Source organism: Capra hircus, chromosome 2 (genome assembly GCF_001704415.2).
Source record: "Capra hircus breed San Clemente chromosome 2, ASM170441v1, whole genome shotgun sequence".
Lineage (NCBI taxonomy): Eukaryota > Metazoa > Chordata > Mammalia > Artiodactyla > Bovidae > Capra > Capra hircus.
In genome coordinates this window covers 84,162,287-84,183,197 of record NC_030809.1, presented here as the reverse complement: position 1 = coordinate 84,183,197, position 20,911 = coordinate 84,162,287, and the positions used below count along the sequence as shown (strand labels likewise).

General features: G+C 43.9%; 2 protein-coding genes across 7 annotated transcripts in view; both read left to right on the top strand.

Annotated features, from left to right (window-relative positions):
• On the top strand, window positions 7,334-8,483 carry LOC108638591. Its single transcript, XM_018066670.1, has 2 exons — window positions 7,334-7,702; window positions 8,207-8,483. Exons 1-2 carry the CDS (start codon window positions 7,334-7,336, stop codon window positions 8,369-8,371), a joined length of 534 nt encoding a protein of 177 aa, XP_017922159.1. The 3' UTR covers window positions 8,372-8,483.
• ZEB2 (zinc finger E-box binding homeobox 2) overlaps window positions 11,715-20,911 on the top strand; it is a 136,047-nt gene continuing 126,850 nt past the window's right edge. Inside the window, exons 1-2 of one of the 6 annotated variants that reach the window (XM_018062545.1) lie at window positions 11,715-12,085; window positions 14,624-14,765. In XM_018062545.1, the coding sequence (XP_017918034.1) occupies window positions 14,693-14,765 (73 nt within the window). In that variant the 5' untranslated portion in view covers window positions 11,715-12,085; window positions 14,624-14,692. Of the gene's footprint in view, window positions 12,086-13,639; window positions 13,729-13,764; window positions 13,890-14,194; window positions 14,386-14,411; window positions 14,433-14,623; window positions 14,766-20,911 lie in introns of those variants that run through there. The other 5 variants (XM_018062548.1, XM_018062541.1, XM_018062559.1 and 2 more) reach the window with 5 other exon arrangements.

Below are 20,911 nucleotides of genomic sequence, written 5' to 3'. Positions count from 1 at the left end.
CTCTTGCTCCTTGGAAGAAAAGCTATGACCAACCTAGACAGCATATTAAAAAGCAGAGACATTACTTTACCAACAAAAGTCCATCTAGACAAAGCTGTGGTTTTTCCAGTGGTCAGATGCATATGTGAGAGTTGGACTATAAAGAAAGCTGAGCACTGAAGAATTGATGCTTTTGAACAGTGGTGTTGGTGAAGACTCTTGAGAGTCCCTTGGACTGCAAGGAGATCCAACCAGTCCATCCCAAAGGAAATCAGTCCTGAATATTCGTTGGAAGGATTGATACTGAAGCTGAAACTCCAATTCTTTGGCCATCTGATGTGAAGAACTGACTCATTGGAAAAGACCCTGATCCTGGGAAAGACTGAAGGAGGGAGGAGAAGGAGATGACAGAGGATGAGATGATTGGATGGCATCACCGACACGATGGACATGAGTTTGAGTAGGCTCTGGGAATTGGTGATGGACAGGGAGTGGGGTCAAAAAGAGTTGGACACAACTGAGTGACTGAACTGAACTGATGCCTGTTGAAAGTTGTGAACAAGTCTATCTTTAAAAGATAGACTTTTTTTCTGAATAAAAAGCATCAAAAGAAAGATATGAAGCAGTGAGGGCCCCAAGTAAGAAATAGGACTTGAAGCAGAAAAAAGAACAGAGAAGGGAAGGGAAAAAGTATTATAAACAGGACTTAATACTTTGCCTCAATATCTTTGGGCAACCAGTTACCAGTCTACATGAAAATGAAGCTGCTGGCAGGAAAAAGCTCCACTGGCTGATGGAGCCTGTCCATTTAAGGAAGAAGAGGGAATTCCCTGGTGGCCCAGTGTTAGGACTCTACCCTTTCACTGCTGAGGGCCTGACTTCAATTTCTGGTCGGGGGAACTAGATCCCACAAGCCACACTGAGTGGAAAAATAAAGGAGAAACAAAACTCCCCATCTTCTCTGTTTTCTCTGTTTACCTGTTGTGTGCTATTACAGGGTGATTTGATCATTTATCTTAAATTACAATTACACACTTACCTTCTGAAGCAAATCATACTTTTACTAGTTTACTCCATTTTCTCTTTATTATTTCTTTCCCTTTTCTGAGAAAACCTCTTATTAAGCTTTAATATATTTTCTTAAAAATAAATCATGAAAAGATTCATCAGAGCCATTTAAAGAGAAAGACAAATATATACACACAATTATACATTCATTCTTTTTTTTTCAGAACATGTAAACTGATGCACAAGAAAGCGAATAAAACAGTTTATGTTATATTAATATAATGTAATATAGTACACAATTTGACAAAAGGAGGTTATGTGTGTCTAAGCGTTCCATGCTAGGCTCCTCCATCCTCTTTTTTTTCTTTTAAGCTACGCATTTTGACTTAGAGGATCTTAGTTCCCTGACGAGGGACTGAAACCTTCCCCTCAGCAGTGAAAGCTCAGAGTACTAACTACTGGACTGTCAGGGAATTCCCACAATCCTCATTCTTCGTTCTTTACAAGTGTTAAATAGATCAGCTTGTGCGTGCTTGCTCAGTCCTGTCGACTCTTAGTGACCCTACAGACTATAGCCTATCAGGCTTCTCTGTCCATGGGATTCTCCAGACTAGAATACTGGAGTGGGTTGCCATGCCCCGCTCCAGGGGATCTTCCCAACCCAGGGATCGATCTTGAGTATCATGCATCTCCTGTATTGCAGTCAGATTCATTACTGCTGAGCCACCAGGGAGATCAGTTTACATCCTTTTAAAGCTTCTTAATGAATGGCACAAGCAGCAACAAATATTTCCTATATAATAGGCACTATTCCAAGGGATTGGGAAAGATACATTGGTGAGAGATCACCTTACTTTGTCAAATAAATTATTATTTAGAGATCCCAAACAAAGCAATGGTTTAAAAATTTCCAAATGATGGTATTTTGCCTTAATATTGTAAAAAAAAAAAAAAAAAGCATTACTTTGCCCCCAAATACAAAGTCCATGTGATTTCAAATGACATTTGCAAGCATATTTCACCTACCCTTGAACTACACAACTACACAAGAATCCTTACCAATAGAAGCAAAACTTCAGTAGAGATCATCTCTACAGAATGAACTATAGCAAATTATTGTAAATAATTTTTCAATATCTCATATGCAGGCTAAATGATGGTGAAAGTGAAAGTGAAGTGACTCAGTTGTGTCCAACTCTTTGCAACCCCATGGACTGTAGCCTACCACGCTTCTCCATCCATGGGATTTTCCAGGCAAGACTACTGGAGTACGTTGCCATTTCCTTCTCCAGGGGATCTTCCTGACCCAGGGATCAAAGCTGGGTCTCCCGCATTGTAGGCAAACACTTTACCGTCTGAGCCACCAGGGAAGTAATATAACTCAAGATCATGCAGATTTTTTTTAATGAAATTTCAAATGCACAGCAGATACATCAACTAAACTTTAGAAGAACAAGGTTTTAACTTTCTGTCCTTGTTTTAAAAGGCCTAGTCTTTTCTGTGAACTTTCAGCTTTGTTCTGTCCCTCTTGTCTAGAAGGGTGCTAGCCATGTGCCAAGAACAATAGGTAAGCCAGCTTCCCTCAGTCCAGAAAAATTATCCCCTTGCCACAGGAGCCATACTTATGGTTCCACAATGGCCAAGGAAAAACCTAATAGGAATAGATTTTTTTTTTTGCCTGTGTAGCAAAGTTATTTCCAAAGAGGAAAAAAAAGAAGCCTGCTTTGCACTGTAGCAGAACCATTGGAACAATATGCTCCCTGTGTCCACAGCCCAGTCCTCCCCTGACACTCTCCTTTCTAGGGCATAGGGTAGAAAAGTCACATACACAATAGATCCTGCCAGGGCCTGCTGACACAACCCTACTCCTGAATTTGCAGGCAGCAGAGTGAAGCAATGTTTTTATATATATATATATATATATATATATATATATATATATATATATGTAGTCTTACTTCTTTTTTTCCTTTTTTAAGCAGATGTTTCAGCACTCAGCTAGGGGGTGGGAAGAAGATACTAGATGCAAACTCTCTCAGTACTATTCCTTCCCTTCTACTCCATTCCTAGTTCCTTCAAACTTGAGAAGTCTGCATTAAGAGTGAGTACAGAGCTTTGAACAGTGCTAAGAGCTTCTTTTTACCTTGAATGAGTGATCTTTGACATTTCTCGGCTACATGAAACTACAAGAGGGTTCCCTCTCATGTCAGATCATATAGGGAGAACTACATGGAAAAATATTTGTTCTTACAATTGTAAACAGAAGTGTGAAATGCATAATCAAATGGTAAAGGACATTTATTCATCTCAGAGGTTGGAACTATGATCTTAGAATAATGAGCACTCCACCTTTTCCACTAGAAGTTGAGAAATTCCACATTACTTTTCCAATTGTTCTCAGTAAGCACTGATTTCTGTAAAATGCAGGAACCAGTTAAATAATTCCTAATAAAATCATAAAGTAATTAAAATAATTAAATAAATGGCAATAAAATCATTTAAAATTATGAATAAGTATCACCTAAAATATATGCTACACTCACTCTGGGTTTTCTATAATTTACCTTCATATATTTTTCAGGTAATTCATGAGAGGGAATTTCTGTTTATTGATATGCCTACCCTGTATCAGACACTGTACATTTATAGTCATATTTTTTCACCACAGCCAGCTTAAATTTAAGTCCTCTTCTGCTCATTTTAAAAATGAGGTTCACAGGGGCTTAATATCTCATCCTCAATACACAATTAGTACTCACAAAGCAGGGAGTCAAATCCAGTTGATCTAATTTCAAAGCCCATATCTTCGCCACTACAATATGCTGTAATTGAGAAGAACACAAGGAATCTTTGAGATTCAGTTCTCAGTCAACAAGCAATTTTAAAATTACATAAGAAATAAAAACAGTTCCCAGATGTGCTTGTATCATGATCTCTCCTTCATCACTAACTTGTCCTGGGCTTGGGCCAGGTCTAGGACCAGTGTGAACTAGCAGGAAATTGTTCACAGGAGCATCCCTAACTCAAGGGTCCTGGTGAGAAGACAGAAATAGGAAAGATACTTTGTCTGGGAAACCAGAGACAACAAAGCCAGAGAGACCATTCTACCTGCACCAATCTTGCAACTGGAAAACTGAGCCTAGGTGTTAGATCCAAATGGCAAAATAAGCCACACATGGAAAAACGAGCACTAAACAAGTCATTAGGAGGTCTGGAAAAGGTCACAATGCAATATGCAGGGCCAGTGGACACAAGAGGCTCAGAAGGACATCTGCTAAAGGTGAGAAGACATTGCATGTCACCTGTCTGTGGTGTGTGCCAGAAGGATGAGTCTGGCAGATTTAAAGGCCCGTGAAGAATCAGACACTTGAATTCTAGAGAAAGTCACTGATTTCCCCTAGGTCACATCTACAACTAGAAAACGGTAGGCTAGAAAAGCAGGTTCCTCTCTTGGCTATTATTATTTCATAGTTGTGACTATCACATAGAGAATAATTTTTCAGAGTAAGGTGGTTGTATTTAAGTACCTGAAACATGACTGCAAAAAAAAAAAAAAAAAATCACTTTTAGAACAGTGCAAAATTAGAACAAAAAAGACTTATAATTTGACCTTTTAATAGAACAAGGACTATTAAAGAAGATCACAAAGCATCATGAAGTTAAGTTATTTCCAGGTCACTAAACAATCTGTAGGTGCAAATAGTTTCTGGTCCCATTTTCCTTTACAAAGGAAAAAAAGAAAAAGGTACTGGTCACTCTAAGTCCCTAGGCTGATGTCCAAATGGCCCTTTTGGTAGTTTTGATGTGAAAGAAGCATGGAATGGATCCTTTGAGAAAGGAAACAATTAAAGGACCCTTTAAGTGTTTTGGAGAATCTAAAGGAAAACAAAAAGTCAGTATTAGGATTAAATATCACAGTAGGTTTTTTTCCCTTTAGCATTTACATTGATTTTTCAGCTTATGCGTCAAAAAGAAAATCTGGTCTATTATTTGTTTAAGACACTAATGAATTTCATTTTCCATTAGTAAACTGATTTTCTCCCCCACTATAGGTATTTAGAATTAGCACAAACCTCAGGATAACTACAATTCCAAAAGGAAATGCTCAGTTCATTATGAATGATCTTACAACAAACAGTGCTCTGACAGCCAAATTCCTGGTCTCCAAATTTGTAAGTTTGCCCTTTTTTTCTCAGAAGTCTTACTCAAGACTGCTTCTGAGCTTCTACACATTTAACCCTTACCGTCAAAGACAATACATTACTACAGAACATGAAAAACTTCAAGTTCATACATTTGCACCAAAAGAAATCTGATATTTATAAAGAAATTATGATCATATTGAACACAATAAATTAACTCCTTAAGTAACAAAATAAAAAATACTATCTTCATGTCTGTGGCTTTACATTCTCTGAAGAGGTCTAAAGAACTGTAAACCACCCAAAAATTCGATGATGCTTTTCATCTTATTTCTTCACTTTAATAACAGCACTCATTTCTCAACAGAAAAATGATGAATGATACTAAAAGGGAAATGGTTGTTTTTACCAGTCAAAATTATTTGTCTTCAACTGATCTGTATGTTCCATGTTATTTTATCAATCTTTTCATTATGATAATAAAGTTACACTATAGTGACATTTCAGACAATACTTTAATTCTTAATAAAACTCAGAAGAACAGACATTATTAGTGTACCCACAAGAATATACATTTCTAGTAGCTTGCCAGGAATCACACAGGTTAACATGCAGGGTTAGTACTCAAAATAGCTTCTTTGAACTTCAACTGACACAGGGTATAAAAATATCAGAGATAGGCTTGCTTGATCATTTTAAAATAATTTCAAATCAACCCATATGTTACTAAGTAAAAATTTTAAAAAATCTTAAATTCATGTATGAATTATCAATTACCTCAATTTCCACTTTTTGACTTATGTAAATAGACATAACCAAAAAGTTCAATAACCAAATTCCAGTAAGAAAAAATGGTGCATAATTAGTGCACTTCTCTTCCTTTGGGGAGAAGAGTGACTTGATTTTACATAGGGTATTGTTTTTCCTAATTAATTGCAGTCTGTCACATGTTTGTACGTGATTGCTATATAAATGATTTACAAAGTGTTAAGAAGTTTTATGGATATCTAGAAAGAATAGTACAACTCAATAAAAAACTTTTACAAGTGTTGAAGAGAAATTTTACATTAAAATGTTATTTTGTTTCTTCGTCCTGAGAGAATGAATTTTTTTAAAAAACACACAGTTAAAATCAAGCATTAGATATGCAAATATGTGTTCAGATCAGAGATACCAAAATTATTCAAATGATTAATTATTCATCATAAAATGTCAATTAATAATTATGAAGCATAAAAGGCATCTTTCTAATGCATCTTTATTTTTCTTGGCCTAAAAAGGGTTTAATATACATGTTCAATTGACTACTAACAAGTTTTAAAAATCCAACAAAGTAAACAAATTGCAAACAAGTGCAAACTCTGAATTTTAATAGAACAACATACTCAAAATGAATGAAAGACAGAAAAAAAAATAAGTAAAACTAAAACCAGAGCCACATTCATGACATACACAGCTCCATGTTCACTCACTTGCTAGGCAATAGGGCAACTGGCCAAGAAAACAACCTAACAACTGAAGTTGTGAATTTGCTTAGCCTGTACAAAATACAGGACGTGATGTTTTTCTCTGAACTGATCAATATTCCTGAAAGGCAGGGGTGCTTTAGAATTTTTTTACACTTTCCAAACAGTCATTAAAGAAAAAGCACAGCTTAAGTTTCTTTACCTATTGTAATTTCTAAAGTCTGTTAAGCACTGCTAAAATATCACCATAAATGAGAAAATTTTTTTCACATTGCTTTAAAGCTAAAGAATTTCCCTATATCAAGTATTATTCATTTTTCTTACAGGAAGATTCTATCTTTTAAGAAAAAAAGAAGTCAATTTGAGCTGATATGGTAATTCAGGATAAGGAGCCATTATGATTACCGAGATATAGATTTATATTTATTTTATTACTATTATTATTTTACTTTTCACTGACACCTGGGGAAGTTGTTCTGCGATGACCCAGGGAGTTATTTTAGTCAGGGTGTCCCTGACCTCCTGCTGGTAGATTAATTACATATGAAACACTGTGTTTTCAAAACGAAATGATAAATCTGGACACATAAAGGAGGCAGAAAAGAATCCGAGCGAGAGAGGAGATCTTAAGAAACAAAACAAGGGATTGCAAAAGGGAGATAGATAGGATAATGTAGGAAATGGAATTGGGAAAGAATTTCAAGAAAACAAGGATAAAGGGCAGGGAGGGCTGAAAGGATGGCAAGAGGGAGGAAAGAAGGGAAGAAAGGACTCGGGGTTTTTCAATTCCCAGGCGAGGCTGCTGGCGTCCGCGCCCTTAACGCCACAGCCTTCCAAGTTGAGGCGAAAGCCACCTCCTCGGGCCTGCTTCGCATCCAACTTACTCCAAGTTTTCTGGTGACTCCTACAGGGCCCTTTCCGTCCCCCCTCCCACCCCTTAGTGAGATTGACAGTCGCGTGGAGGAGGCTTTTCCAGGCACAGCCTTTCTCATGGTAATCAGCCCCCAGCATCACCTCCCGGCCGCGGCCGCTCCCGCTCGGTGCGCAGCTAGCGGACCCCGGGGACCGGAAACAAGGCGGCGGGCGGGGAGCCGGCCAGCGAGCCAGGTCAGCTGACCCGGCCGCGGGGCGGGGGTCGCGGGGTTCCTGGGCGGGCGGGGGCCGAACCCCCCTCCCACGTGCTCCTCCGCCTGTACTGCGGGGGCCTTACCCTGAGATCAAATGAAGGGACCGAGGCTGGGGGTATGGGGGACAGAAAGCGCGGAGAACTGGGGGCGACCAGCAGACCTGTTTTGCATCAATAAATTAAGACGCTTATTTGAGTCCTGAAGTTTGCTGGTTCCTGTCAATGGAGACGCTGGCAAAAAAAAGCACTGAAGCCGAGATTCAGCCTTAACTTCAAAAAATAAAAAAATAAAAATGAACCGCTCAGCTGGCCGCCCTGCTGGGGCCAGGTGACGTGCGAGATTCCAGAGCCCGCGGGCCTCGCAGCAGGGATGTTAGAGACGGTCTGAGATTCTCTGGTCCTGTTTTGATTTTGTTTGAAAGGGCTTCTCAGAGGGATGCTCCTGATTTTTTTTTTTTTTAATAGACTTTCCCCTCCTATCCTAGGCTCAACTCCGAATGGATTGGATTGCGAGTTCGCACGTGAGAAACCGTTTGACTTGGCTTGGACCCCTGCCGCCCCCCCACCCCCTCAACACACCCCCATTGCAGGGGTCCCCCTTATCACCCTTTCCTTCCAACTCTAAAAGAAGTTGCCCACCTCCTGTGTAACGGCACGGTTGAAATAATTCCTCTGGATGAAAGATCAATTCCGTTTAAAAAAGAGAATAGTTTCCTTTTTTTTTTCTCTCCACATGGTACAAAATAAACAGAATTTGCTTTAGAAAAAAAATCATTAGCTATGGCCAAATTCGAATTCCTGCTACAGCCTGTGTGTTCAGGGGCAGAAACATTGTATCTCTTCGGGTATCTGGGCCGACGAGGGGAGCTGGGGGGCAGGGGAGAAAAGGGGAGAGGCTGTGAGAGTTAAGGAAATTGACAGACTGAGAGGTGAATGGGGGGACAGGCACCAGGTCCTGGCTGGAGGGAATGGGAAAACAAAAGTGCATCTTCACACGCTGCCTGGGTGGAGGGAATTCTGAGGGAGGCAGTTTGTTTTACTCAAAGAAACCCTGAAGAATTATTCTTCTCTCGTCCATGTCCATTGCAATATTATTTCACATTTGCATGTATGTGTTGTTTTAATCCCCTTGGTCTGCGCTAATCTCGAAATAGATTATTAATAGGGAAGAAAGCCCGGAAAGGCGCGATTCATCTGCAGGACTTGCTTTGCTGTGTGAGGAGCTGAAAGCTAGTAGCTCCTAGTCCTCTCTCGACTTTTCCCTGCGTCCTGCGCTCCAGCATCCCGCTGATCCCACGATCACCATTGTCCCCGACCTGGCCTTCGGACTAAGGGAGTGTTCGGAACATATTTATATCCAGGCTTCCTCCGATCCCACCGCCTCTGCTGTTGTGGGAACTCTCTTGGTCAAATGGGGAGGGGAGTGTCGGGGGCGTGCCAGGCAGCGGAGGAGGGCAACCCACCGGCGCGCTCATCCCTCGTGGGGACGCTTCGCGTGCCACCGTCCAACTATCCACCTTGATGGGAACCTGAAAGATTGCTTTTCTTTACCCCAATTCAAATACTTGCACGTCGGAACTACCAGTGCTAAGTGTTGGGGCTGTCTCCTGCCACTCGAACAATTACTGAACCCAGAGTAATCAGATGATTAGCTGTTTTTAATGGAAATACTTTTTTTTTTAAGTCAGATCTTAAGTAACCTGACATTAATATACATAATAAAGACAAGTGATTTGTTAGCCGTTTGATTGGATCCTCTGACCTGAGGTTTACCACTGAGTGTATGTCTGGGCTGTAAGCTCCAATGGCTACCTGGGGTCCTCAGGTGGAGTCTTACCTGGAATTACTCCATGCCAGGAACACCTTTATCCTGGAAATGGAAGAGAAAACGCTGAAAAGCAAACTTCTAAAGAAAGCTAGACTCGATTTTTTTTTTTAAATAAAAAAGTGGGGGAAAGTGGGGATTTAAAAAAAAGGATATTAATAATAGAAGTAAATCTCAGAGGAGAAACTTGATAAGTCATATATTTATAGAGATAGGAATATTAAAGAAATGTAAAGCATAAAACTGAGAATGTGCCTGACCCATGGTGGAAATCTTTAATTTTCTTTTTTTATTATTAAATTTTAGGCTGGTCTCCAATGCTCCTCTATAAGTAAATTATATGAGTGGGGTGGGGGAGATGATTCTCATTGTAATAAATGCTTAAGGTAGCAAAGAGGTGAGTCTGTAATCAACTGTGAAAATTTACTTCCTCACATCCTAAACTAAGTGTTGGTTGTGGTCATGCTGGGTGGCTATTGCCCCCTCCCCAATAAACATACAAAATACAAAGCTGTGCACCTCTGGGAGTGTGGATGTGGCAAACCAAGTGGTGGCTTTTCCCTCCTCTTGAGTGCAATTGCCAGTGACTCTTGCATTCAAAGTCTTGCTTTAGGCACACATTCAAAGTACAGTTCAAAGCAGTTTATCTTAATGTGAGTAAAAGTGTAGTGTTGGATCAGGGTGTTATTTGTTTCAGATTTCATCAGACTGAAAACAGGGGGCTGTAACATATTAACAATATTAAAGCAGGGAAAAAAATGGCATGAGGCTACCCTTCAGTCCTCTTGACACCTCCACCTTTACCTTTGCAAAGACTGTGGGACTGAAAGTTTATTTGTGCTCTGAGGTCCTCAAGCACTTTCACTCTTTAAAAAAAAAAAAAAAAAAGCCTCACAGTTCTTTAAGAAATTGAGCCTGAACCACTGGAGGCTAAGAGATTTCTTCCTTTTCCGATAAATGCCTGTGCTCAGCATCCTCAAATTTGGCTGTCTTTATTTACTTCTATATTAGTTCCAATTATGTGCAGTGTAAACCAGCTTTTTGATTAACAAAACAGCAGAGCATTGGTTAAGAACACTTAAACTTCAAAAAAAATTCCCCTGGGAAGTAGGCTCTGAATTGGTTAATAATGTGCAGTACTTGCTAAATTGCTGACTTCCAGATGTGGAAAATATCTTTCTTGTTTAGGACCTATGTAACCTGATTGGATTACGACAGAAGCGTCACGTTGGAAGCTTTTGAGTGATTATTTAATTAACCATACAGTAGAAAGCTGTATTCTCCAGGAAATCCCTACCATATTTACATAACCAATCCCTTCAGAGCAAAGGTGGAGTCTTTTCTTTTTAATTTTACTTTAATTGCAATATCAAAAAATATATACTCCAAAACTTAGACCCCATGCCGTTTAATATCGTGCTCTTCCTTCCCTGCTAAATTCCTCTATGGCCTTTCTCCTTTTCCTCCTGCCTCCCTCCACACACTCCCTCACTTTGTAGTGAGGTCTCCTTGAGATGTAGAGAGATTCAGAGATCGGTCAACTCAGCGCTCTATGTTAATTTATTTAGAGACCCTTTTTAAAAATGCCAAACTACTTTTTAGTATTGGGATCCAATCCAGAAATTCATCACATACACACACCCCAACACACATGCCCTAAAATGCAGCTCACATAACAGCAATTTTTCCCCCTCTGGCTCTGGCATCTTGAAAGAAAATAATAATAATAATAATAATAATACGAGAAAGGGCAAAAAATTTAGTTCCAGAAACCGTGCTGAGAAATCCACACAACTTAATGTGCATCTCAAATCTGGTTATTAGAGATATCTGTATAAGAAGAGGCGATGTGGATTGAGGAACCGGGATCTTTCCCTTTAACTTTCGCCCCTTAGAGTTCTCCAGTTCTGTGAATGGTGTGCACCGTTTTCCGCCCTGTACTCTGTAGGATTTAGTGATGAGGATAATGATGCCAAAGGCTTGACGGGGGGGGGGGGGGGGGGATGGGGGGGTGGGAGGGGGGGCGTGGAGAAGAGAGGGAGGGAGGGAGGGAGGCGAAAGGGAGGGAGAGAGGAAGGGAGGGAGGTGGAATTTCATTTCTTCCACTAAAGCGTTTGCGGAGACTTCAAGGTATAATCTATCCCAGATCCTTTCCCAGAGAGAAACTTGGCGATCACGTTTTCACATGATGCTCACGCTCAGGGCGCTTCAATTATCCCTCCCCACAAAGATAGGTGGCGCGTGTTTCAGGGTCTCTCTCTCTCCTACAGAAAAGAAAAAGAAAAAAATGTCATTAGAAGAGGCGTAACACGTCAGTCCGTCCCCAGGTTTGTGTTTCCTGGAGTGGCCGAAAGAGATCAGTTCTAACCTGCTCCGCAGGAATAACGGTCCTGCCTCCAGACACTCTTGGCGAGGTTTTGTACAGTTTGCTCCGGGAGCTGTTTCTTCGCTTCCACCTTTTTCTCCCCCACACTTCGCGGCTTCTTCATGCTTTTTCTTCTCACCATTTCTGGCCAAAACTACAAACAAGACTTCGCAGGTAGGTTTTTTTTTTCCCCCTTTTCTCTCTTTTTATTCCTTTTTGGCATGGTCACCCCCTCACCTTCCTTTTATGATTTTCTCCTTTTAAGTGGGGATGTGAGTCTAAAGTGAGAAGGAGTGTCTGTTGGTAGGAATTTCAGGTGGGTTTAGCTCCTTTATGGCAAGCTTTTCCCAAGAATGACTTCTTCGATTTTTCTCGCACTCCCTGTGTCTCTCTCCTTCTTTTTCTCCCCCTTTTTTTCCCTCCCCCAAATAATTTGCCCCGCACCTGTCCATTCAGGTAACCAAAGGTGCCTTTTACTACCCAGCCTTGGAAAAGTTTTATTGAGATCTGTATGGTTGGAATAAAAACTCTTCGAGGGGAGAGATTTTGCTCTATTTTCACTCTAGTTCCAATTCATTGTATTCAGCAATTAAAACTTGGCAAATACCTGTTAATAATTACAAAACTTGATGGATACAAACCTACCAAATTCGGGATCAAGTCTTTCTCTTAGATATGGCAGTCCAACCTTTCCCACCGAAGAAGGCTGTTTTCTAAGTAGAAAGTTGCCTGTTTTTGTCTGCTTAGCGAGTTTCATTTCTTTATTTCATTCTTTGTGTGTGTATGTATGTGAAGTAACACCTCACTTCTGTGATGATAAATAAAGAAGTGAAAGTCCTCATGGAACTTGAGTCGTTTACCAAAGTGGAGGGGGGGGGGCTCACTACAGCTGGGAAGAAAACTGCCGTCAGGACATTAGGATTTTAAATTAAGAATAACTTTTGAAATTGTATTTCCAATGGCAAAGTCATACAGAGACAGAAGATACATGCACTCAAATATCCCATTCCATACTTTGGCACTGAAAAGTCGAGATAGCAGGAGTTACCAGGAACAGGGGTGATCCCGGTTAACATGAATATGTGTGTCTCCCACCTACTTACATATTTTACATGCTCCCCCTATAATGATGAAGGTAAGATTACTAACTCCAGAGTTAGAAATAACAGGCAAAGATAAAGTTTACAGCACAAATGCCCTGTCTGTCCCTCACACACACATGCTCATAAAACTAGCAGCTTACTTTATTAAACATGTATTTATATGCAATCGGGCGTAAGTCTCAGCAGGAATACAGACAGGCCAGCTGTTTCATCCCAGACACTTGTGTGTCCATTTCTGTATTTCAGGATTTTTCCCAACAATTTCAAATCCACAGGAGAGTCAAGACATGACAAAATGTGTCAAACCTAAAAGGCTGCCACTATGCCTAGGTTAAATTCAAGGTGCTTTCTAAATCATCTACTTCCCCTTCTCTCTGCTCCCCCCCCCCCAACTTGCCCCCTCTCAGCAAATGTGTGGAAACTGATACTCACTTTCCAGGTTTTCGCAAAGCTTCTAGCACAGGAGACAATAGGTGCGGGGCGTGGGGACCGAGTGTACTCGGCAGAGAAAGGGTTAATGGCCCTTGTGTTACAGTTTGCATCTGTTACATCTTTTATAGCCCCCTGTTTAAACTAATCCTCGAGGCACAGCATCTTCCCAACCTCCATCGAGTTTCGGGATTCTCCTCCTCTCCTGCCTGCCTCCGAGGTTCCCCTTCTCCAAGTTTTGACAGTTTCAGCTGAAAAAAATGCAGCGCCTCTCTCGATTTTTAGGTACAAAAGTTTCGAAGCCAGAAAGGATACGATCATTCAGTAGAGCTGAAAAGTATTGTCGTAGCGGTTGGACTTTCTCTTTCCTTTCTTGAGGGGAAAAAACAATTTTCTACTGCAACTATTTAAGGGAACCAGTGTGGGGGAGCATGTGTGTGAGTGAGGTGGGGGGAAATACTTAAGTAAATATTGTCAAAGTGGAGAAGGTGGCGGCGGGGTGGGGGGGCGGGGAGGGACAGTGTCCAAAGAGGCTTATAATTATATTTCTTATTGCGGCGTGAAACGGGAAATCCTAATTTGGGGGCGGGGGTGTGAGGGGGGAGGAAGAGACAGTGTCTCGATAAACTGCGAAAGGGGAGGGGATGGGACGCGGGGCGAGTGGGCTTCCTATAATTACTATTATCAATTTGCCCGAGTGTGCTTCATCGGGGGTTGTTTCGCGTTGTTTGTTTGTTTGTTTGTTTGCTTCCTCTGGGGAATGGGGTGGGGGGTGGTGAGACAAGATGAGAGCTAAAGAAAGCTTCGCCTCACCCCAAGTTGCCGAGCCGGGCTGAGGACTTTTCGGAGGAAAGGGTCCGCCTAGCCTTGAGTCAAGCAGCCTTACTGTACCGCCGTGTGCATTCCCTCATACGGTCAGGAGTTATGACTCATTTTGAAGATGTAATTCTTGTCTCTCTGATCCCCTCGCGGGTGCAACACACCAAACAGTAACAAACACAAAGCGCCTCGGGGCCAAGGCTGGGGGCGGGGGCGGGGAGGGGGCCGCCGAAGTTTCGCTTTGGCGTTGGGGGGCGCGGATGGGTGCTCGCCCGGGCCCTGGCCCGGCTCCCCTGGGCGGCCCGCGCGCGTTTCAATGGGCGCGGGCGATGCCCACATTGTCGCTGTGTTTGGTTGCTAGATCGAGCCTGCGTGCTGCCGAAGCAGGGCGCCGAGTCCATGCGAACTGCCATCTGATCCGCTCTTATCAATGAAGCAGCCGATCATGGCGGATGGCCCCCGGTGCAAGAGACGCAAACAAGCCAATCCCAGGAGGAAAAACGGTAAGAAGCGGCCCGAACCAAACTTTTCCGGGCCACTCTGCGGCTCCAGACCCGGGGAGAAGGAGGGGGAGAGGGAAAAGGAACCGAGGCGGCGGCGGTGGCGGCGCCCAGGGCTCGCGGGCGAGCCTCCCTCCGCGGCCGGCGCCGGAGCCCGGCGCGCGCGGCGACTGGACAGTGGGGAGTTGGGGAAGTGCCGGGCAAAGTGAGCGTCGGGCGCCGGGGGGCTCCGAGCGCTGGGGTCCGGCCGGGGCCCAGCACCCCCACCCCTGCCGCCCCCTGCGCCCCCGCCTCCGCCCTCCCTCCGCCTCCGCCTCCCGCTCGGTGAGCGCCCGGCCCGCCGGCTCCCCGGCCGGGCTGCCGGAGCGTCCGGCGAGGGCAGGGCGGGGGGCCTGGGCGCCGGGTCGCGCAGGATTCCGGGGTGGGGGCGGGGGTGGCAGAGGGACTGCGAGGGCGGGAGAGGGGCCCCGGGGCTGCGCCTCCGCCAGGCTGAAAGTTTCTTGCTGGAGTCGCCCGGCCGCCTCTCCGCACGCCAAGTAACGGTCCGCGGGCAGCGGGGCCGGGCGGGCCAGGCGCGCCGGGGCCCCGGGGTGGGAGGGTCTCGGCCGGCCCCGCGCGGGGTCCGTGCGGGCGCGGGGGCGGGTGGTTCCTCTCCAGCGGGCTCTGGCCCCACGCCGGGGGCTTGCGGAGTCCCGGAGCGCGGGGAGACTTTTCTGGGCAGTTTCGACATGGTCAGGAGGAGTCCGTTATCCAGGCTGAGTCGAGAAGGAGGAAGGAGATGGGGGTGCGAGGGGGACACGCAGAGCAGAGGTGGGGGATCAAAGGTGTGACAGCTCCGTAGGTCCATCTTAGAAAGAGTCACGGAAGGCAGAGTGAGAGCGGGAGAGAGAGGAAGAGAGCGCGCGCGAGAGAGGCAGACCCCCTAGGTATTACCCCCAAACAAAATCGTGGGAATAAAAGAGAAAAGTGATTGGCAAGAGCGCAGAAGGCGCCTGGGGGAGGGGAGAGAGCTGGGGACCGGAGAGGGTGCCGGGGGGTAGCTGACGGAGGATCCTGAGTTGAAAAACCAACCCCCCAAAACAAACAAGCGAACTAACGCCAGCTCAGACTAGGAAAGGAAACTTCTCGCTCCCCTCGGTCTCAGCCCGATCACCCGGCGCGGGGCCGCGTCGACGCTCCCGAGCTGGACGCGGGGACGCGGCGCCGGCCCCGGGCTCCGGTCTCCCGCGAAACCTGCCCGCGCCTCGCGGGGACCGCCGGGGCCCACTTGGAACAACTTTCCTCCAGAGAAGACAATTGTGCGCCCCCGCTCTGCCCCCGAGCTGCGCGGCGCGGGAGGGGGCGGCTGGGGGCGCAGTGAGGGGCGCTGGAAGCAGAAAACACAAAGACGAGGGAATTTTGATTAGAGACAAATGATGCTTCTCTCTGTCTCTGTCTCTCTAGGTTTCATGTGTGCGCGCGTGTGTGCGTGTGTGTGTGTGTGTGCGTGTGTCTTTTGCTTGTTGTGGTGGAGGTGTCGAGCCATATGGGGGAGTGATAGAGGAATTTTAGTCAGAAACTGTTCGTTATGTTATCCTGCCTTTTCCCTTTGTGCTGCCTTTGATCTATTTGCTTGGCTTAGTATTACAAAAAAACAAGTACAATAATATATACCAAGCTGCTTCCCCAAGACCCAGTTCAGACTGCCTCTTTTTAAGTCTCTTTCTCCCTGTCTTCCTCTCTCTTAATTTAATTTTTTCTTCACTCTAGTGTCTGGCATTATTTAAGGTGGTCCCTACACTGGAGACCTCCCCTTCCCCATCTCTGGGTAATTTAGTAGACACTAAAATTACACCTAATGTCCCCCTCTCCTCTCTTGTGTTTCCTCTGTTCCTTTTATTAAATGTTGGTTATTGATTTTCTAAAATCAATGTCTGTTGTGGGGCTCTCCCCCCCCCTTACAAGTATCTAAAGCACATTGCTTGCTGATCAACTGGATAACAAAAGCTTTGTGTCAAGGAGGCCTTATTTTTTTTTCTTATGTTAAATAGTCATTTTTTTTGAGAGAGAGAGAGAGAGGGAAAAAAAGAAGAATAAGATTTAAAACAAGGGTCCCAGAAGTGTTCTTTTGCAGGAGAGACTATTTAGCATGTTTGTTTCTTCTTGTCTGCCTCCTCCAACCCCCTTCGGGATTTTGCCACCATTGACCAGCCTGGTCCAGGCTGTGAGGTCAGACCAGAGCCCAGGTCTGGGAAAACAGAATGCTCCAAGCTTCCTAAGAGCCCTGGGGCAGAGATTGGCAGTGGGGAAGGTCTGCTGGGGGCTTCACAGGTGGAACAGAGTACCGGGGGAGGTGCTCAGCCATGGACACTGCTTGGTGTTCAGTAACGGACCCCATTTCCCTCTGCCCAGCCACAAACTTGGGAGAAGCCCTAACACTCTGAAGTGGAAAGTTGAATTGCACATTTTGAAGGCATTTAGCCCAGACCCTGCACACTTAACAACAATAATTATTTCCCAATAATCTGTGGGAAAACATGCTGTAAATTCGTTACTTGTCAGTGTTTTGCTTTGGGTTTAATCTGAGCAATGTCCTGCTTTTGAGAAGCAGGTAGAAGAGTTTTTCCCCCTCTTTTTTCATTTCCTTTCTCATCAAGTACGTATCCAGTGCCTTTCCCTTTGGGAATTGCTAGGATTTATCTGAACTGAGTGGATTTTTCTTCTTTCCTGGATTCATGGGAAAGATGTCACTTTTGAGCTTGTGTCTTTGCTGATAACACTAAATATGATGATGCTTATCAAAATCATATAGAAATTCCTGGAAAGGAATAATGGCAATACTAATCATAGAAGTAGAAACTGCATGACGAAAAAGAGAGAGCGAGAGATGGTCATCCAGGAAACTAGAATGGCACTTTATATAATTTTAATGAAGTCAACAGTGTGTATATAGACTAAGGCGACAAAGAGATAAAACGTGTAAAGCAGTATGTGTGTGTTTGAAAGGCTGGTCAAGAACATGGGTTAAAAGACGGTGCTGTATGCGATTATTAAAAAAGCAAAGGAGAAGGAGGCAGTTCGAGGAAAGCAAATGTACAAAGAGAGAAACAAGAGTCTAAAAATCCAGCCTTCAAGATTCTCAAGCTAGCAAGATGCCTGGCAAAGACAGTGCCAGCGCCAAGTTAATCCATAGTGGACAGTCTCCTTTCCCCCACATGGAAAGGATGAAATCTCTTCCCAGAAAATAAGATGTGCAGGAGGGAAGGGGGAGAGGGGTGAGGGAGAAGGAGGCAAAAAGCAAGTTGCCCGAAGACAAGAATGTGTGTCGGTTTCAAGAAAGTTCAGTCAGATGATCTTCAGTCGCCTGACTCACTTTGTAATACTTTCACTGAAGCTGGAGAGGAGGGGGGAAACCCAGCCCCCCTTTTCAGTCCCCTGATTATACCCCACTATCTCCACACAGCCTTCGAGGCAGAAATGAGCGCTTGGGAGCAGGAGGTGCCTGGCTGCTGCCTGCCACTGGCCCAGCCCGGTGGTAACTTGCAAAGTTTGTTGCTTTACCCCCGATTTGGGCATGAGCTCCTGGGGATGCTCCGGCTACCCTCCTGCCTCCTGCAGAGCCTAGGAAGATGGGCCTGCCTCCCCAGCCTGCCACCTCCCAGCATCAGCCTCTGAAAAAATCACACAGACACAGGCACATTTTCATAAAAATCAAACCTGGAAACTGCTTGCTTCAGAAAAGGGAATGAAGTTGTCTTTTAAATGAAAACTGAATTATGAGTGGTGGGGAAAAGGAAATGGAAGAAAAAAAAGTTAAATTTAATTTTTCTCCAAAGTTTCAGCTAAAGCATTAGGCATTGTGTAGTGGAATGGGGGAAGATTTTTACAAACCCCTTTGGTCAGTGATTTTCAGTGGGGAAGAAAAGGGATAAAACTGGATGCTTTCAGGGCTTTAGATCCTAGAGGAGAAACAATCAGATGAGCAGAAATGATGATCCCTGTTTAAGATAAGCCCTCACTCCCTTAACCACTTCCTGAAAGGGAGTGGAAGTGCTAGTGGTGATGCTGAGAGGCAGTGGAGGGCAGAGAAGTTGTTCCCGTTTCAGAGATGCTCAAATGAAAAGGAAAAGAAACGCAAGAAGCCCCTTCTTCAGGATGTGGCTCCTGTCTCTCTCGTCTCTCTTTTCAGAGAGGTGAAGTTGGGATGGGATGAAGCTGTGAGCCAGAGCCCCTCAATACGCTCTGAGGCAGGAAAGTTTCCTTCGAATTGCAGTCGGTTCAGACTTGGTGCTCCTTGCAAGTGTGGAAACCTTGTGCAGGTACCTTTCTGGTAAAGTTGATGAGGTTCTGAGGAGGTGGTTTTGCTGACTCGCAAAGCACTTAGAAGCAGTTTGTGTGGCAGGTACCGGCTCTGAGGGTGTGCCCCAGATATCCATCTCCATCCTTCTGTCTCTCTGAAGAGCTTCTGCAAGTTTTGTCACGCTGCACACACACATGGCTGGGGGTTATGTATCTAGACTGATCTATTTGTTTTATTTCCGTTTGAAAAAACTCAGTCAATTGGGGATAGAGACATGGCTTCCTTCATAACATAGCCACTAGCCTGCTGGTATCCATAGCGTGACTCTCCACCAGGGTAAGGGTGGGGTAAGGATTTGAAACTTTATGTTATTTCTCTGTTGCCACATAAAGATACATTCACGTCTTTAAGCATTTACTTTGGAATATGACTAAAGCCAAGACTGACATTTCCCAGTAAACTGCTCTGTCATATGTTTCAGATGCTTCCTTTCTTGCTTGCTTAATTTACTCGAAGTAAAGAAAATTCCAAGAGGTTATCAAAGACCCTAATGCCGTGTTAAGACTTTTGCCTGGGAAAAATGTGTGTGTCTACCCTGAAGGTAGGAAAGGAGGCTGTTGCTAGCTCTCTGAGCAGTGCTCCGTTTATTCCAAGATGTGGGAGAGTCTTTTCCTTACAACAGTGTTTGTCATCTGCATTCTTCCAAGGCTTTTAAGGTGCATTTTCTTCTGTGTGAAAGAGAACGCTTTGTCCTTTTCCTCTCCAGCACCGTGGCTTCCCAAGGTAGACACTATTTTGTGCCTGTCACAGAGAGAGGGAGTGCAGGTTTGCAATGCTCACAGACAATTGATTGTCTGCCCTAATGTGTTTCATTTACATGTTTATAACGTCAATGGTGCTGGGGTGTCCACTGTACCATTCATTCCCGCATTCCCACAAGGGGGCAATTGTCTGAATGGCCAAGTCAGACACCTTTTTGATTGCTCTTTGGTTGTCTTTTTAGAGCGAAGAGATAAAGGGGGAAAATCTGTGATGCAGAAACACTAGTTGAAAATATACAGAATTAAATGTCACCACAAAAGCAGATGTTAACATAAGCCCAAATATGCTTTTTAGCCAAGATGTGAAGGTTGAGAAAAAATAATTCAGAGCAGAGGAAAGGGTGATTTAAAACCAATAAATACAGCCTTATTCCCCCTCCCTATTTCTTTTCTTTCTTTGGCAATCAGAAGATGAAATGTGATTTTCTTTTTCATTTTTAAGCCTTAAAACATCTAGGCACCTCCTCATTATTTGTATGTTTGCTGTGATTTGTGAATTTTGTATATATTTACATAGTTCTGTTTATGCCAACAGCATCAGTTTACCATTTGGAAAAAAAAAATCTCTTGACTATTGACTATTTGGGCTGTCAGGAGTGTAAACTTTTAAAAAGTAAAGATCCAAGTATTTCTTCATCAAGTCTGTTTAAAAAGGCAAGCACTAATAATCAGTAGACTCTGTGGAAGTCTTTGCCTTAATAGCTACGTGCCAAATACTTCTATCTTGGGTGACAGTCGTGTCAGAGTGAGAGCTCTCAGGAAAACTGTAACTCCTAGTTACAAAGCAAATAAAGAATTTTGTTTTAAGGTGTTCTGTACTGTTTTTATACTCTATGTGTGTGTGTGTCTCTCGTGTTTCCTCTGAGGGAAGTGAGAGGAAAAACCATCCACGCGTGTGTGTTTTGGCTTTTCTCTTCACGCAGCTCTCCCCTACATATTAGGCATATATGTGGCACACATGAATACACCTGCTTAAAAAAAAAAAAAGATTTCACAGTTCAGATGGTGCAAGGCTGGTTCATTTAGGTAATACAGCTATTAGAAGTTGG

Coding starts and splice junctions, on each gene's coding strand:
- LOC108638591 (XM_018066670.1), top strand. CDS start 7,334: ATGGCAAGAGGGAGGAAAGAAGGGAAGAAAGGACTCGGGGTTTTTCAA. Junction 7,703..8,206: donor GGAGCCGGCCAGCGAGCCAG/GTCAGCTGACCC, acceptor CTCCTATCCTAG/GCTCAACTCCGAATGGATTG.